We start from the raw sequence: 16884 nt of genomic DNA, 5'->3' as shown, positions 1-16884 counted from the left end.
TTTCTAATACGACTTTTGGAAGGGTTTTGGTGGCTACAGAGGAAGAAAGATGAGGTTTGTGTTTCCTTTTAACACAGATCTTCTCTCTTCTGGGGACTTGGAGCTGGCAGTGGGTCACCTGTACAGACTGAGCTTCCTGGAGGAGGACTCCCAGAGTTGGTGAGAATTGAAAGCAGCAAGCTGTCGCAGGGCTCTCTGCTTCTGACCCTTGGCTCTCCCTAAGGGAGTGGGCCTGTGCTTGGTAGTCAGAGCCAGAGATTTCAGACTTCTCTTTTTTGGGGGGCATTACGAAGCCCTGTCCAACTTAGTGGTGTAGATACTTGAGTCCTGCTCTTTAGCAAGGCAAGCTTGGCAGCCCACACCCCTGAATCTGCCCGATGGCTGGCCTAGGCAAGAGAACAGTGGGCCAGGGCTTAGCTATTGCTCATCTGCCTTGTGTCCCCAGCAGGGTGGCAGCACTGGAAGCATCGGGAGCCCTGGCCACTCTCTACCCTGTAGCCTTCAGCAGCCACCTAGTGCCCAAGCTTGCTGAGGAGCTGGGCAGAGGTATGTGTCTCTAATCTTCAGTGGCTCGCCACTTCCCAGGGATGTTTGGGGGCCTTCATGCATGCCATCACACAGTGAAATCCTGTCTCCTGGGTTGCTTGCAGGGGAGTTAGATTTGGCTAGAGGGGATGAGCCTGCCAAATGCTCCCAGCATCTGCGCTGTCTACAAGCCTTATCAGCTATATCAACACATCCCAATATTGTCAAGGAGACCCTGCCTCTGCTGCTACAGCATCTCTGCCAGATGAATAAAGGTAACTACCAGGAATAATCATCAAGGAGCTAGGCTGAATGGGGAACCGTAGGCACATTCAGAGTTGATGTCTCTAAGGCAGTGGTTCCATTTGGTGACTATACATCAGTAGAATCACATGGGAACCTTTAAAAAATGTTGCTGCATGGGACTCGAACAACTGTAATTGAGTGCCCAAGTGAATGTGATACGAAATCAGAATGAAAAAGCACCACTCTAGGGCCATGGTTACTGAAAATGTCCATCAACCAGCAGCTTGGGCATTGTCTGGGAACTCGTTTGAAGTGCAGAATTTCAGGCCCTACTGATTAGAATCTGCTTTAAACAAGATTTCCAGGTAACTCCTACACACCACTGTTTCAAGGCGTAAGTGACAACAGTCACTGCTACTGTGAGCCTGTGCATGCACCACCAGGGCTCTCACTATAACTTCCTCAGCTCCCAGCTCTGCAGTGCCCAGCCCTGCAGAAGATCCAATGGATGTTCCAGCACCTGATACATCTCAGAGTGTGGCTGGAGTTTGACTCCTGACTTTGCACTTACTATAACCCTGGAAAGCCACTGGTGGTTTTATTTAGCCTCCACATCCTCCTCTATAAAATAGGGAAAATGATACTTCTAGGGTTGTTGTGAAAACTGAGAAAATACATATGAGTGCTTCTGTTGCAGAGCTGACACAGCCAGTTCTGCTCCAAAATCTGAGTAGGTAAAAAGAAACAGCCAAAAGAATGACATTTCTTGGCTCTTTATCAGCCACTCTTGGACTCTTTAGTCACTCATCTTTGATTATTTTTCCCATATTCTGTATCTGAAAGATCTGGAAGTGCTTTTAAGAAAACTTTACAGAGAATACTTTGTTACTACACAGGGTATATGGTTGCAGGAACCAGTGAAGTTATTGCTGTCTGTCAGAGCCTCCAGCAGGTGGCAGAAAAATGCCAGCGGGACCTTGAGAGCTGCTGGTATTTCCATCAGACAGCTGTACCTTGCCTGCTCGCCCTGGCTGTGCAGGCTTCCATGCCAGGTAACTTTCTCCACCCTGCACCTTCTCTGTCCCTCCTCTGGGCTTCAGCCTTCCACTACTGGTGAGCAGCACTGCCACTTGGAGGCTACCACTGACATTACATTTTGTCCCAGCAGAGGCTTCTTTTGAATCCTTTGTCTCCAAAGTGAAATTTCACTTCAAGCAAAGGATGTCAACCTGACCAGTGGCAAGAATCAAAATCTACTCGTGTTAGCGAAACTCAGCAGGATGCACACCTTTTTTTCTCAATAATTGCTATGTAATTAGGTAGAATTGGGCTCTGGAATCAAGCTGACCTGGTTGGGTTTCATCTTCAACTCCACCACTTGTTAAGTGAAGATATTTAGCCTTGTAAGCCTGTTTCCTCGCTTAAAAGGGGAAGAAATAGCATAAAATCTGTATCACGGGGTAGTTAGTAAGGATTAAAAAAAAAAACATGTGGTGCTTGGCAACAGAGTACATAGTATGTATGTATGGCAGCTCCACGTATGTAGCTGTTCTAATAATAATGACCCCTGACAATACATCGGTGTTATCTTTAAATTTTGGAAAAAACTAAAATAACTATTTCTGAAGTTCAGAAGATCATAACAACGAGATTTATTTTCCACGTTGCCGAGTCTGAGGACTGCACAAAGTTCTCAAGAGCTCTCCGTAGCCCATGTTAACCATTCCTGTTTCTAGTGCCGTGCTCATGCTCAGGGCCACAGCAGCGCTAGGAGACAGGTTTAAAACTGATGCCATTGTAACTAGAGTCATGATGATGACAGGATCTAATCATCTGAACCACAGTCGTGGCCTGATGAGTGTGTGTGTGTGTGTGTGTGTGTGTGTGTGTGTGTGTGTGTATTTTTCAGAGAAGGAGCACTCAGTTCTGAGAAAAGTACTGTTGGAGGATGAGGTCTTGGCTGCCATGGTGTCTGTCATTGGCACTGCCACCACCCACTTGAGCCCTGAGTGAGTATAATCATTGATGTGGCTTGACCATAGGCAGGATAGCAGTCTTAGGAAGAAGCAGCAGATAGCTGCCTCCTGAGCTATCTTTTACCCAGAATCAAATGTGGAGGGAGTTGTTTTGCTGGCAAAGTAAGAGGAAGTGGCTTTTTAGCACCATGGATTAGGGGGTAGGGGAGGCACGGGCTAATGGTTCTTAGCTACAGATGTGCAGAAGAATCACCTGTGGACTATTTTTGAAATATATGTTGCATTCTCTCACCAGATTGTAAGCTTCAGAACAGGGATGTAATCGGATTCACTGCTAAATCATCAGGGCCTAAAATGGGAATGGTTCTTGGCACATAATATATGCTGAATTAGCATTTGTTGGATGCATGAATGATCATCTTTGGGCCCATTGACTCAGTGACTCTAATGTGAACCCAGGGTACTTCAGAACCCTGGCTTCTTGGTGATACCTAGTCCTCTACCCCCAGCTTAGCTGCCCAGAGTGTTGCCCACATTGTGCCCCTTTTCTTGGATGGCAACGTCTCCTTTCTGCCTGAAAACAGCTTCCCTTGCAGATTCCAGCCATTCCAGGTGAGGGTCTGATGGACCAGAATGGGGAGAATCTTGGGACTTTCCTTCAAATTTTTAGGGCTAATCTGGGATGGGTTTGGGGCAGAAAAGCCTCTTGCTGGCAGGACAGGCTTGCTAGGGTTTTTCTCCCTTTACAGGATGGCTCCTCAGGGCAGAGGCGGCTGGTTGCATTGCTTATGGCCTTTGTCTGCTCCTTGCCTCGAAATGTGAGTACATTTGGGAAGTACCGTAGTTTAACCCTGATGAGGGGAGGTAGATCCCAAGTGACTTCTGGGCAGAAATTTGTCATAGGCTAAGCTGATCTTCTGTTTTACTCACTGGAGAGTTTAGCTCTCATCCATCTTGACCCCTGCTGCCACTTTTTCTTCTTTTTTTTTCTCCTTAAGTTTATTTATTTAAGTTTATTTATTTATTTTGAGAGAGAGAGAGGCAGAGAGAGTTCCAAGCAGGCTCCACACTGTCAGCAGAGAGCCCAACGCGGGGCTCGATCCCACGAACCGTGAGATCATGACCTGAGCCGAAATCAAGTCGGATGCTTAACCGACTGAGCCACCCAGGCGCACCCCCCTGCTGCCACTTTCTACTGCGTATCTCTCGGAGTTCAAGTGTTCTCTGCGTGCGTTACATGGTCAGGTTTTACGTAGGTGGAAATCCCTCAACTGAACCAACTCATGCGGGAGCTTGTAGAGCTGAGCTGCTGCCCCAGCTGCCCCTCCTCCTCCACCGCTGCCGCCAAGTGCTTTGCAGGACTCCTCAACAAGCTCCCTGCAGGTACTGAAATAAGGCTGGGGCGGGGAGGGGGTGGGGGTGGGGTGCGTAGGGAGCCTCCTGGAATTAATTACTGATGAAATCTTGGAAGCTCAGTCCTCCTGCCCTTTAAAAAAGGAGCTGCTGATAATATAATAGGGCCTCCTAGGGGACAGCCCTTGGGACAAGAGTCAAGACCAGAGCTGGGCAAAGCATTACAGGACATAAGAAGATAAGAAGGTTCAAGCAGAGTGCTCTGTCTAGGTCTGTCACCCTACTCCCTACAGGGAGCTCTTAGAGATCATTTTTTACTAGAAGCAGACTGCTCTTTCCAAATACCAGCACCCCTGCGTTATGAGATACTAGCCTCTCATGCTAGCATCCTAGAGCTGAGTGGGCAGAGTCACAGCCAGAATGATACTGTTCCTTTCTGATGGCCTGTCAGGGAGCTCTGTATTTAAATGATTTACATCATTTGTTGGTAAAGAAGAAATCTGTAGCCTCTGCATCAGTGTTTCCTCTCTTATTTTTAGGGCAACAGCTAGATGAATTCCTGCAGCTGGCAGTGGACAAAGTGGAGGCTGGCCTGAGCCCTGGCCCCTATCGTAGTCAGGCCTTCACACTGCTTCTCTGGGTAAGGTCCCAGAATGGATTCTAGTTAGACAGTTCTGTCTGGTTAAATAAAAGTCTCTCCATTTGACCTTGAACCCTAAACATGCTTCTTGAGGCTTTGGGTTTGAACGTCATACATGCCCCTGTCAGACTGTTCTCTGGTTACAGGTAACAAAGGCCTTAGTGCTTAGATATCATCCTCTCAGCTCATGCCTTACAGACCGGGTAAGTCTTTTCTGGAGCCAGGAGAGCCAAAGACCTAAATAGTAACTTCCTTGTTGATCCTTTTCCTCCCAGAAACCACTGCCATCCTCCTCATGGGTATTGAAGATTCATTCTTCTCTCCTGATGCACCTCTTTTCTCCAGCTCATGGGCCTCCTGGGTGATCCAGAACTAGGCCCAGCAGCAGCTGATGGCTTCTCTCTGCTCATGTCTGACTGCACGGACGTGTTGACCCGTGCTGGCCATGCTGAAGTGCGTATCATGTTCCGCCAGCGGTTCTTCACAGATAACGTGCCTGCTTTGGTCCAGGGTTTCCATGCTGCTTCCCAAGGTGAGAAGGGTCTAAAAGGCCCTAAATATACACACCTTTTCTTTACTCAGGTCACATTCCCTAAAATAATTTAAGACGTGAGTGCTTCTTTAGAGCTACAGTGCGATCTGTACCTAAAAGGCTAAACTTCCAGAATCTTGTCCCACTTTTTTCCTTTGATAAATCTTGCTTTTTCTTAGCTTGAGGTTTTTGTTTGTTTGAACCTCTTTCTCGGCTGATGTCCCAGCTTCATCAGAGATTGGAGTTGAATGTTCAACTCTATATGTCTGAGACCAGTTTCTTCCTAAGCTTTTCCATGTTTTTACAGATGTGAAGCCAAATTACCTGAAGGGCCTGTCTCACGTACTTAATAGGCTGCCTAAGCCTGTACTCCTACCAGAGTTGCCTACGGTGAGCCCTGCAGTCAGAGCCTCAAATGGGGACTAAGTCACTGCCCCCAGCTGGTGCTAGAAACAGGGGGACAGGGAGGTGGAGGAGTAGCAGGCTCACCACATACTGCCTTTCTTCTGGCCCCTTAGCTGCTCTCCTTGCTGCTGGAGGCCCTGTCTTGCTCCGACTGTGTAGTTCAGCTCTCCACCCTCAGCTGCCTTCAGCCTCTTCTACTGGAAGCACCCCAGGTCATGAGTCTTCACGTTGACACCCTTGTCACCAAGTTTCTGAACCTCAGCTCTAGTCCTTCCATGGTGCGTTGAGCCCCAGCAACTCTTTGGCACCTACGTCTCTCCTTCACGGGTCTCCCCTCACCCCTGCCCCTTATGGTTGTGTTCCAGGCTGTCCGGATTGCCGCATTGCAGTGCATGCACGCTCTCACTCGCCTGCCCACCCCTGTGGTGAGTACCTGAGATGGCTCTTTCTGGCCTGGACACTTCTGAAAAGAGCCAGACAAGCACCTTTTTTGCCTTAGTCAAATGGGACTGACCACCCTGCTGTGTGATTGAGGTGCAAACTGCGAGGTACGCACAGACATGGATGTACCTATAGTAGAATGGCCATCCTGCCACATAGCACACTCTGGAATCACTAAAGGAGAATAGGAAGAACGTTGGTTGTTGAGTCAGAGAAGCAGCCCTTTCGGTTGCCTTGGCTGAACAAGGCTGTGGTTCTTCTAACTCCACAGCTGCTGCCGTATAAACCACAGGTGATCCGAGCCTTAGCCAAGCCCCTAGATGACAAGAAGAGACTGGTGCGCAAGGAGGCAGTGTCAGCCAGGGGAGAATGGTGAGTTTCCAAGTCATGGATGAGATGGGATTGAAATGAGCCTCATCACTGATGCCGCCAACCTTCTTTTTGCCTACAGGTTTCTGCTGGGGAGCCCTGGCAGCTGAGCCCTCGGTCCTGGCCTACGCTGTTCTGACAGACAATCTAACCTGGAATTACTAACTATCGAGCCATGTTGCCCAAGGCAGGGAGACCACTGGCCTCTGATTGCCTCTCCCCAGGCCTCTGTTGCATGGCTGTATAGGAAACATAGGAATCCTGACTTCTAATGGATTTGTGAAGTAACTGAGTGTGAGAGTACTTGTGTTTGAGGAAAGATCTTGGTCTTAGGGCTCTTCCATTTATTTGTCAGAAAAAGGGAGATATGCTGCTGAGGGGTGAATGAATGCACACGAATGTGGCCCTGAGGACCAGAGATGATGGATGTGTGTGTACCTGCTGGAAAATAAAGATTTCTTTTGGTAATGGGGCTGTCAGATGTTTCCCCTTCCCCATTCATGCCTCAGTGGCACATAACCAGAGCACCAGTGCATAAGCTATAGGAACACTAATGACAGAGACTGGCCAAGAATTTTCAGGGTATCCACCCCTCCAAGTAGAGCATAGGAAGCATGACCAGAACACCCACTCACTAGGTCTTGACCCTGACTTTTCCCTTCCTCGCCCTAAAGTAAAGGCAATGAAAAGCTATATATCTTTAAAAATCAAATACCTTTATTTTTCACCTTCAGCAGCATGTGAGAAGTGGCAGTGACCTCAGCAGTAGGCCTGGTGTCTTTGCCCTGTTGAGGAGCCAGGATCTCCGCTCTACCATTCAGGTGTTTTCTCAGACAGTACGTGGAAGAGATGGTGGCCAACCCCAGTGCTGGAACCTGGAGGAGGTCGGGGTCAGCACCCGGCAAGGTTGCTAGCTGCCTAATCTCCAGTCTGGGGCTGGAACTTCAGTTTGCCTGAGCTGAGTAAAGGGACATCGGTCCTAGGATTTCTCCACATCGTGCCTGGTTCCTGCAGTGGCCAGCAGATTGGTCCTTGGGTTGTCCCTGCATGGTACTCTAAGGCAGGCCCACTGATTGTTTTTGCCCAAGGATTCCAAGAAGCTGTCCTTGGAGGCCCTTGAGACAATGCAGGAAGCAGAGTGGCACACAGGTTGTGACAGACACGATCCAGCTCACACTGCCATCACAGAGGCTGAGTGAGCAGTCACCCAGGGAGGGGGGTCCCAGGTCATTCCATTCCCATGGGGCAGGTGACTGGAAGGCAACAGCACCCGAGTAAGCCAGTGCCTACAAGAGAAGATAGAATGTCCCTGAGTTCCAAGAGTTCTTGGTCTTCCTTCCTGATCCTCATTCCTCAGCAAGGAGTCAACTTTGGCATTAACCCCAACAGTAACAAAAGTTCTAGTATGTCCAATGTGCCCTTTGGTGCCTTTAGAGGTTTCAAAATAAACCTCTAAGGGATCACCACAAGGAATGACAGGCAGGAATGTAATAAGGACAGGAAAGGGGGGAAGGCAGGTACTTCTGGTCACCTAGTTATTACTGCCTTGGAGTTGCAATCTGAAAAGTGATTTACCCTGATCTCTTGGGCTAAGGGAGCTAACTTCATTTTTTTGGTCTTAGGACCTCTGTTAACAATAGACTGCTGCAATCCCACACGTTGTTGGTTTGAACTCCAGACACTACCATACCAATGCGAGGAGATGGGTGGTCACCATATCCTACCTAGAGGTCCCTTACTGACCACTCATTGCTTTCTCAGGATTCTGTTGTGTCATCTGTAAGCCTCGTGCGCGTATACCGCAGTTTTGGCCCCTAGCCCCTTTGGTTCCAATGAACAATGATCTCTACTCCCAGAGTCTGGATTTGTATTGTCCTGTAGGGTAGCCACTAGCCACACGTGCCTATTTAAACTAGTAAAAATAAAATGTCGATTTACGGGTGCATTAGCCACATTTCAGGTGTTCAGCAACCATATGTGGCTGGTGGCTAACGTCTTACACAGCACAGGAAAAGAACATTTTTTCTCTAACCATAGAGAGTTCTGTTGGACAGCACTAGTCTAGATGTTCTACTTTACCTTCCTGTGTCCACACCCAGGAATACCTTCCAGTTATCCAAGCAGCCGTAGTTGTAATGATTCCTGAAAACCTAGAGCCAAGAGAAATACAGGTTTCTACAAACCTCTTTTATTCACTCCCCCTCCTAATTTTCAAGCCTAAATTGGCTAGCTAAAGCTCAGCCAGGCGAGTTCTGACCTTTTATGATGCCTGCCCTTGTTGGCCCTAGACTGTGACCTCTGTTTTCAGGACAGCGGGATCAGTTACCCTCCACCCCAAGCCCCCTACTCACTCTGCCCTTGGCCTGCAGCCGACGTCTCTCCTTCTTGTTGATGTGCCTTTCGATACTAGTCTCCCCTCGACTGATGAGAACAGCATGCCATACAGTTAGGGCACCCAAAGCAAGTGCTACAGAACTAAGAAAAGAGGGGCCAAGGTTGGTGGGGAGGTTACAAGTAGGTATGAAATTGAACTGAGCTATAACGATCAGCTAGAGACCTCTCTGCTGAATTCCCAGCCTACATCCTAGGTGAGTTCTTACTTCACTATATCTATAGAAAGCATCAATGAAAATGCATCAACATGAGCTAAGAATAAATTAGGTGGAAAGAAAGGTGGGGAAATTAAGTCTGTGTTACTAATAACAATGTTCCATACTCCTTAAAATACCTGTGCTTAGGAAACTGCAGCGGGTAGTGAAAACAGCCAGGTTAGAACGGGCAGCATGCAATTCAGATCACAGTTCTCCCATTCCCAACTGTGTATCACACAGCAACTCACTTCACCTCTCCTCTTCAGTTTTCCTCACCTGGAAAATGCAGTGCCCTACCTGGAAGCAGTTTAACTTACCTTGGCACATAGCACTCCATGCTAGCATCCTTAGTGTTCCCTGCCCCAAAAGGCTGAAGAAAATGAAGCACTGACTCTTTGCCAAGCTAAGTTACACTAAGAACAGCAGCAGAGGACACAGGCATGGGACCCTGCCTACACGTGGGCACTGGAAAAGGTTTTTCTGAAGCTGTCCCCCATTTAAACCATCAAAAATGAGTGTTAAATACCTGCACAGGAACCAGAGGTAGACAAGACTCTTGTGAGTCACCCTTTCTCGGAAGGAGAAGGTGGGTGGTGGGGTCTCGTGATACGTCTAGGAAAAGAGAAGAGCAAGGTGGCTCATTTGCTGTTGATCTCCAGCACAGCCCCCAGCACCTGCAGGCAGGGAAGTGACCCAAACCCAGGATGAGAAAATAGGGAGTTAAGCCACAGAGGAGTCAGGGCAGCAGCCAGAGGGGTGGGCCAAGCCTGGAGGCATCACCATGTGGACAAACACTGGGCAGAGCGGGTCTGGACAGGATGGCAAAGCATAGGAGGAGCTGACCCTGGGCCTTCAGGTTTGACAACACAAATGGGGCTCCAGGGGAAGCCGCTCTGCTCCCCGGCTAGAACTCCCTCAGTGTGTGGCTGCGATCCTCAAGAGGGGGCTGGGCCCAGGCCCGGAATGCAAGAACAAGCAAGGAAAACTGAGTTCCACTAAGGACTAAAAGGACAGCAGAGGTTAAGTGGTATAATCGTGAGCCCAAGACGTCTCCAAATAAGGGGTCCTCACAGGCCTGGGAGAAGGCCTGGCATGGATGCCGAAAGACCAGGAGCAAAGAGCGATCAGACTGGCCCAGCCTGGTCCCTGTCCCCTGGAACCCCATTACACAGACTAACACAGACTCCTTGCTGCTCAGGCCGTCTCCAAGGCAGAGTCCCCGCTCAGCCCAAAGAAGGTGATGATGGGATAGAGAGCCCAAAACTATCACAAGCCAGGGACTTCCAGCTTGTCCCCAGGCCACTTAGTCCGCCCATGGCCCACAGCCTCCCAGAATACCCCTGGATCCAGTCTCAAGAGGCCCCTCAGCCAGCCTCTACAACTCCACTAGCAGGTGGGCCCCCGCTGCCTCAGCAACTCTACCCCCTGGCCTGAGCAGCAGGAGGCAGTGGCGTGGGGACGGCCCACCTGGTTGGCAACCGCCTGTAGTTTGTTCTTGTCGAGCTGTTTCATTTTCTAAGGGGATGGAAAACAGTGCTGGTTATACACTCAGGCCTCTAGGGTAGGGGTGCTACCAGCCCCACTCCTTAGGGACAGATTCCGCACCCCAAAATTCTACTGAGCTGCCCTGCTCCTAGCTATGGGCTCACCTCGATGGCAGCATAAGCTTCCCGGAAAAGGTCCCAACTTCCGTAGCTGCAGTAGACACAGCCCAGAGTCATGAAAAAGCAGAAAGAGAAGAAGTACCGATGGTTATAGTGGCCTACACAGTTGTTTAGCCAGGCTGGTGGGGGAAGGATTAAGGACAAGATCAAACACACAGCTTCAGGTCTCTCTGGTTCATTCTTGCTTCATGATGGCATCATCCAAGCACAGGGCCTCCAGTCACCAAGAACTATTTCCCGAAGGCAGGAAAATATGGGACTATTTCCAGATGTTAAAGCTTTTCAGAGCCCTCACAAGGCCCACCGGGAAATCATGAAAACTGAAATCCTTAAGCAAAATGAATCTGCCAATACTTCAACCTAGCTGGTGTCAACCAGCCATCTGTCTGGGACAGCAGAAGGGGACCGTTGGTTCTATCTGGCATGCCCAGTGGACAACCTGAAGCCCAAACATCTCTTTCCATCCCACAAACGTTAACGTGGTTAGAATAGATGCCTCGCTCCAAGATGGTCCCATAGAACCTGTAAGCCTCCTGCTTCCCTCGGAGATGGCCAGCCCCACCACTCCTCTCCTAACTTTTCATGAGCCCAGTGTTCTTTGAGGGATGCTAGAAGCCGTGGTTGTGGCCCTTCGCCCAGTGCAGGTGGCTGGAGCTAAAGGAGGCCTCATGCAGAAGAGATAATAAAAGGATACGGCAGTGATGATCCATCTTCAGCACACACCTGTGAGGGAGGGACACAGGCTCTGTTACGGTGGCCAAGGTTCTCGAGATGTCAGTGCCAATCCTTTCCTACAAGGACCAGCATCCTGCTGAGGTGGAAAGGGCACAGACTTTGAAGACAGCCAGGCCTTGCTTCAAACCCTGTTTCACTAGCTACGTGAACTAGTAGCTTGGACAAGGTTAGCTCCTCTCTCTCAGTTTCCACAAGCGATGACAATACCTAACTCACAGGACCATTCTGAGGACCAGGCGTCATGACATGAGGGTGCACTGCCTGGTGAGAAGACTTCATAAACATCTTCTCGGACTCCAGGCCTACATTTTGCCCTAGGGCTTCAGCAAAAGGGTCAAAGCTGGGGTTCACAGCAAGCAAAGCCAAGACCCACCTATTGCAGATGCTGCAGTGGTGTGTTCGGGCTGGCTTGGGGTAAATACACTTCTTACAGATGGAGACCGTTGCGATATCATTCCTACCCTGTGCAAAGGGAGAAAAGCATCGTGACAACCGTGGCAGCGAAGCTGGGTACCCTAAAAGATACCAAGGCCCTCTCACTCCCCCACGCCTAGGACTGGCTCTCGCAGCCTGCAGCTGTCTCCTTCCGGTATGCTCCTGTGGGGACCCACCTGGGGTGGGTATCCAGGTGGAGTGGTGATGGCCTGGTAGTAATGGAAGACGATGAGGATCAGATTCCAGTGGCTGTAGAAGAAGTGCCAGCAGAGCCGTGGCACTGAGTATGTTCGGAGGATGAGAGGCAGGACACACAGGTAGGCGATGGCCACAATGGAGCTGGTCAGCACGATCACCAACACCACGAACACCTGCCAGCACCAGTGAGGTCAGGTAGGCAGTGAGAGTTTGCCAACACCAAGAGTAGACTCGGGAATTTCCCCGGGGTAGGGGGCTGGTATGGGTCCCAAACCCAGTGTGGGTCCATCAGACACGTGTCCTTCTGCTACCCCAACACGTCCCTTTTCCTGCTCCCTGGGCATCACTCACCACCCCACACCAACGGATCACGTTGTCCACCAGCCAGTAGATAGGCTCAAAGGCAGCATCGACAGCGGTGTCACTGCCACCAAAGGAGTTGTAGAGCAGGGAGCGCAGGCAGACCTTGCCATAGCGCCAGCGCTGTACCAGGCCCCGGAGCAGAGGTGGGCAGCGGCGCCTGTAGCCCAGGAGCAGAAGCAGGCGCAGGCAGAGGCGGGCGGGGCCCAGCAGCAGGCTCCGCTGGCCCCGCATGGCTCCTAGGAGAGCATACCATTGTGAGAAGCCACTCTGGTCCTGTCCCTCCCTACCCCACCAGGGAGGCGGCCCAGAGCACCAGCTTAAAGGCAAAGACCTAAGGCCCAGCTGGGCCAGTCACCAGCTGTGAGACATAGGAAGTCACTCCACTTCTCAAGGGAATGGGTGGTGCCAATGCCCCAACCAGATTACATGGGGTAGGGTCTGGAGGTTCTGAGCGTGCAGAAATCCTACTTACATTACACCACTGGGCGCACAGCATATCCAAAATGATGCACACCTAGAGTAAGGGGCCACCCACAGTAAAAGGCTGAGGGAAAGGCAGGCAGCTCCAAGCCAAAGCGGGGTTTTTTGGAGTTCTCTTTGTAGACAGACCATTAGGTGGAGCACAGCTGACATGCACAAAGCTGCCACCACGCCTCTGTGGGCACGGCCACCACAGCAGAGGATTCTCAGGGTATCCCGCCTGCTCTAGACCAATGACCCACCTCCTAACAATTGCTCTTCACCAAGGAATGGCCAATGGGGGAGTGAGTACATCATATGTTGATCCTACATCTAGATCTTCCCTGGTGCTGAGTCTCAGCAAAAGATATTCCTCTTTCTTACTTCCTCTGAGCTGATGTTACAGGCCACCAGACCCAACCTGGTAGCATGAGAGTCCCTGTCTTCTGTCAGGACACCTCAGCTACCCTCTGCATGACATAAGATGCTCTGTCTCCAATTCCAGTCCCAGCCCCACCCCAAGGATACAAAAGCCAAGAAAACTTCAGTTTTTACGGCAGAATAACACCACAGGCAGGAAACACTGGCAGTGGGAGGGGGGCCTTCCTGCTGTGGCTCATGGAGACCGCAGAGCCTATCCTCTCAGTGATGAGTCTCCTTGGCCCAATTCTACTTTGATACTCACAAGTCTTCTCTGCAGCTGCTGCCCTTGGCCCCAAGCTACCCAACCAGCCTTCCGAGCTCTGCAAGTGCCTTCTTCTCCTCTATGTGATTTCTACCTCACCCAATAGCCATGGGAGGTCAGCTGCCCAGGTAATGTCCAGAACTAAAGTCATGGATTCCGTTGATGATAGTGTCATCAATTCTGCAGATTAAAGTCCTTACCAGAGAAGAAATTATCTGATTTCCCCCTAGGGCTACTGTGTCCTCAGCAACTCCACTGACTTATTTAAAAGGCAGCTCAAAACCCAACAGAAACTGGAGGAGGCTGCTCCACTGTAGGGATGGTTTCCGTTCAGTAACTGGAGCAAGGTACTCTCCTTGCACACTGGCTTATCACAAGAGGCCTTTCAAAGAAAACACTTTGTAACCTCCTTCTACAAGTTCTGTAAATGACCTAAGGCAAAGAGGAATCCAGCAGACAAGGCTAACAGAGAAAGAGAGATGATGATTCAGTAAGGACCTCCTCTCTGCATCAGGATAAAGAAACTGGCCATTCCCATCACCTCCTAGGAGCTAAGAGAATTAAGGAGCAGTGTAGAAAGGGAGAAAGTAAAAACTCAGCCTTCCTACTTCCCGAGTTGGAGTTCTGTTTCTTAGCACCATGATATGACCTGAAGCATGAATTTTCTTTTTCCTTTTAAGTTTAATTTATTTATTTTGAGGAGGGAGGGGCAGAGAGAGGGAGAGACAGAATCCCCAAGCAGGCTCCACACAGTCAGCAAAGAGACTGACATGGGGCTCAAACTCACGAACCATGAGCTTAGCTTATGACCTGAGCTGAAATCAAGAGTTGGATGCTTAGCGGGGCACCTGGGTGACTCAGTCGGTTAAGCGTCCGACTTCAACTCAGGTCATGATCTCACAGCCCGTGAGTTCAAGCCCTGCATTGGGCTCTGTGCCGACAGCTGAGCCTGGAGCCTGCTTCAGATTCTGTGTCTCCCTCTCTCTGCCCCTTCCCTGCTCACGCTCTGTGTCTCTCTCACTCTCAAAAATGAATAAATGTTAATAAAAACTTTTTAAAAAGAAGAGTTGGACACTTAGCCAACTGAGCCACCCAGGCACCCCTCGAAGCATGATTTTTCAAAATAGTGTACAGCCAGAGTCAAATGTAAGAGTGAGCCAAAAATTTCACCTCACAACAAATCCAAGTGACGTAGACTGTCCACGCCATTGTTCATTCCCTTATGGTGGCTAATGGAAAGTTTCCTATTTGCTAAAATACTCTTTATAGCAATAACTTGCAAATAAGATGCATTCCTCACGTTTAATAAAATGAATTATACGCCATCTCTCCTGTCTCCAAAAACAAGAAACATTCCTTTTCAGATTCTCCACCTCCCATATTGTTCTCAACCACCTCTGGAATTCCTGACTGTATAGGAAATGCCTGCCTTAAGGACTAGACTTACCAACTCTCATCTATCCCATAACATCATTACTTAGGGTTCAATTCTGCCCTTAAGTAGTTCTGTGACCTTCGGCAAATCACCCAACCCTGCTAGAACTCAATTTCCTTGTGTTTCCGTTCAGTGACAGGGTAGAGTTAAATGCTAAGGTCCTGTCCAGCTCTAATCCTTTAAGATTCTATATATACACTGGGTTAAGGTAGAAATGAAATAGTTACAAATGCTTAGCACAATACCTGCCTCACAGAAATACTCAATAAGTACTTATTGAATGAACGGAGGATGCAGAAATGGTGAGGTTGATCAGATGTCTATCTGTGCTTACAAACAGCAGCAAGTGCACTCCTGCCAATGTGGTAACACTGAATAAGTATCTGCTACTATCATTCTTCATGATCAGTAAAAAGCAATAGAAACCATTAGAATCACAGCACTTAAGAGCTTAAAGGGATTTTATAAAACAAATCCAACCAGAAATGAACCCAAACATGTGAACTGAAAGTCTGTAGAGCTACAGATCAGATTTGAGTGAAGAGTCTGAAGCCAACCCCCTGCCGCTCATTTTAGCTAGTGGGGTTTAGGGGGTATGGAGATGCCAGGGAAGAGATATGTGGCCCATGGGGCCACACTTGAACATACAGAGCTCCTCATTTCTCAGGAAATTGAACCACAGCAGAATTCAAAAAATTGTGATTTTGTGTGTGTTGTGGCAAGAGCGTGAACATGGGAGAAAACAGAGCAAAGCAGAGCTTCACTACCACCCCAAGCACAAGCCCTTAGCCCTCTGATCCCTCAGTAGTAACCACAGACCATAGTGACTTCTGGCACCAGATTAGAGGGGATTGAAGGCCACAGCACTCCCCTCTTTCCAAGGCTCTAAGTCACCATCTGTTTTCCAAGGGGAAACTGGATTGGTGGGGGCTGGAGGGTTTGCACAGGTTAGGTTCCAAAGCAACCAAAAGGCAAGGGAAACTGAAATGAAAGTCATAGCAAATCTCAAGTGGACAAAGATGCTGCTCTCAGGATGTTTGCTGTCTTAAGCAATAGTTGTCAACCATCAGTAAGAGTAGCATTCTACTCATGTGCAGACTTTCGTTCCGAACTAACATATGCTTGAAAAAGTTAAGGATGGGCCCACATGACCTGAGCTCCGTTTGCGAGGATCCGACTGCAAGATCTGAAGCTGCAGTCACAAAAAGTCTTTATTTCTGAACGAGGGAGGCGTGGTCAAAGTGCGAAAGACTGGAAGTAAAAAAACCTTGGGTTCCGGTTTGGGCTCTACCTTGAACTATCTTCGAGGATCCTGAACAAGTTAAATCCTATCTCTGGATCTGAGTTTCCAAATCTGTGAAATGGGCAAGTTGGGTTGGCCTCCTTCCATGCTCCACGCTTTACAGCTGCCCGGAGGGTGCACTCCGCCAGGCAGGGCACGGCCGTGCTGGGCGGAGCAAGGAGAGAACAGGAACCCGGACTCGCAAAAAGGCCCCGAACAGGGCCCGACCCTAGAAAAAAGGGCAAGACTGGGGAGCAAAGTCCGCGGCTCCGCTCTTACCTGCCGCCTGCCGACTCCCCAGTCAACCAAATGGAACCCCGCAGCCTCCGCCGCCGTTCACTGTCACCCCCTCCAGCTCCGCAACCCGGCCGGGCCCGACTCAGTCCAACCAACCATCCTCTGCCAACCCCAGCACCAGCCTGCAGACTGGGACCCGCCGCCAGCCCATCCTGGACCACAAGCGCAAGCGCAAGCGCAGGCGTGCCGGAGCCCCGCCCCCGGACTCGTCCCGGGGTAACCTGGGAAATAAAGTTTCCCGGAGGCTCCGATG

At 49.7% G+C, this 16884-nt stretch overlaps 2 protein-coding genes across 8 annotated transcripts in view; one reads left to right on the top strand and one right to left on the bottom strand.

Moving 5' to 3' along the window:
- MMS19 (MMS19 homolog, cytosolic iron-sulfur assembly component) overlaps positions 1-7175 on the top strand; it is a 33852-nt gene extending 26677 nt beyond the window's left edge. The window contains exons 16-31 of one of the 2 annotated variants that reach the window (XM_049645503.1): positions 78-159; positions 449-546; positions 651-800; positions 1668-1823; positions 2681-2780; positions 3257-3359; positions 3497-3565; positions 4004-4130; positions 4640-4740; positions 4887-4943; positions 5086-5272; positions 5580-5662; positions 5791-5955; positions 6043-6102; positions 6390-6490; positions 6570-7175. In XM_049645503.1, coding sequence (XP_049501460.1) covers positions 78-159; positions 449-546; positions 651-800; positions 1668-1823; positions 2681-2780; positions 3257-3359; positions 3497-3565; positions 4004-4130; positions 4640-4740; positions 4887-4943; positions 5086-5272; positions 5580-5662; positions 5791-5955; positions 6043-6102; positions 6390-6490; positions 6570-6597 — 1667 coding nt within the window. In that variant the 3' untranslated portion in view covers positions 6598-7175. Of the gene's footprint in view, positions 1-77; positions 160-445; positions 547-650; positions 801-1667; positions 1824-2680; positions 2781-3256; positions 3360-3496; positions 3566-4003; positions 4131-4639; positions 4741-4886; positions 4944-5085; positions 5273-5579; positions 5663-5790; positions 5956-6042; positions 6103-6389; positions 6491-6569 lie in introns of both variants that reach the window. The other variant, XM_049645502.1, reaches the window with a different exon arrangement.
- A 7-nt stretch (positions 7176-7182) lies between these two features.
- ZDHHC16 (zinc finger DHHC-type palmitoyltransferase 16) lies at positions 7183-16811 on the bottom strand. 6 transcript variants are annotated; one of them, XM_049645505.1, is made up of 11 exons: positions 16614-16810; positions 12462-12709; positions 12089-12283; positions 11851-11939; positions 11437-11465; positions 10728-10861; positions 10546-10593; positions 9605-9690; positions 8839-8962; positions 8593-8637; positions 7183-7773 (listed from the first exon to the last, which is right to left on the bottom strand). In XM_049645505.1, exons 2-11 carry the CDS (start codon positions 12702-12704, stop codon positions 7543-7545), a joined length of 1224 nt encoding a protein of 407 aa, XP_049501462.1. In that variant the 5' UTR covers positions 12705-12709; positions 16614-16810; the 3' UTR covers positions 7183-7542. The 6 variants fall into 6 exon arrangements, with proteins under 6 accessions (XP_049501462.1, XP_049501465.1, XP_049501463.1 ...); XM_049645507.1 differs by having other exon boundaries at positions 7562-7773; positions 8567-8637; positions 16614-16811; XM_049645508.1 differs by lacking the exon at positions 11437-11465 and having other exon boundaries at positions 7543-7773; positions 10728-10773; positions 16614-16811.
- Between the last annotated feature and the right edge of the window lie 73 nt (positions 16812-16884).

The sequence above is a fragment of the Panthera uncia genome, chromosome D2, assembly GCF_023721935.1.
Source record: "Panthera uncia isolate 11264 chromosome D2, Puncia_PCG_1.0, whole genome shotgun sequence".
NCBI classification, from domain to species: Eukaryota; Metazoa; Chordata; class Mammalia; order Carnivora; family Felidae; genus Panthera; species Panthera uncia.
Note: the sequence above shows the minus strand (reverse complement) of the source record. Positions and strands in the feature narration are given on the sequence as shown.

Coding starts and splice junctions, on each gene's coding strand:
- ZDHHC16 (XM_049645505.1), bottom strand. CDS start 12,704: ATGCGGGGCCAGCGGAGCCTGCTGCTGGGCCCCGCCCGCCTCTGCCTG. Junction 10,862..11,436: donor GAAGATGGATCATCACTGCC/GTATCCTTTTAT, acceptor TTCCCCCACCAG/CCTGGCTAAACAACTGTGTA. Junction 10,594..10,727: donor AAGCTTATGCTGCCATCGAG/GTGAGCCCATAG, acceptor CCATCCCCTTAG/AAAATGAAACAGCTCGACAA.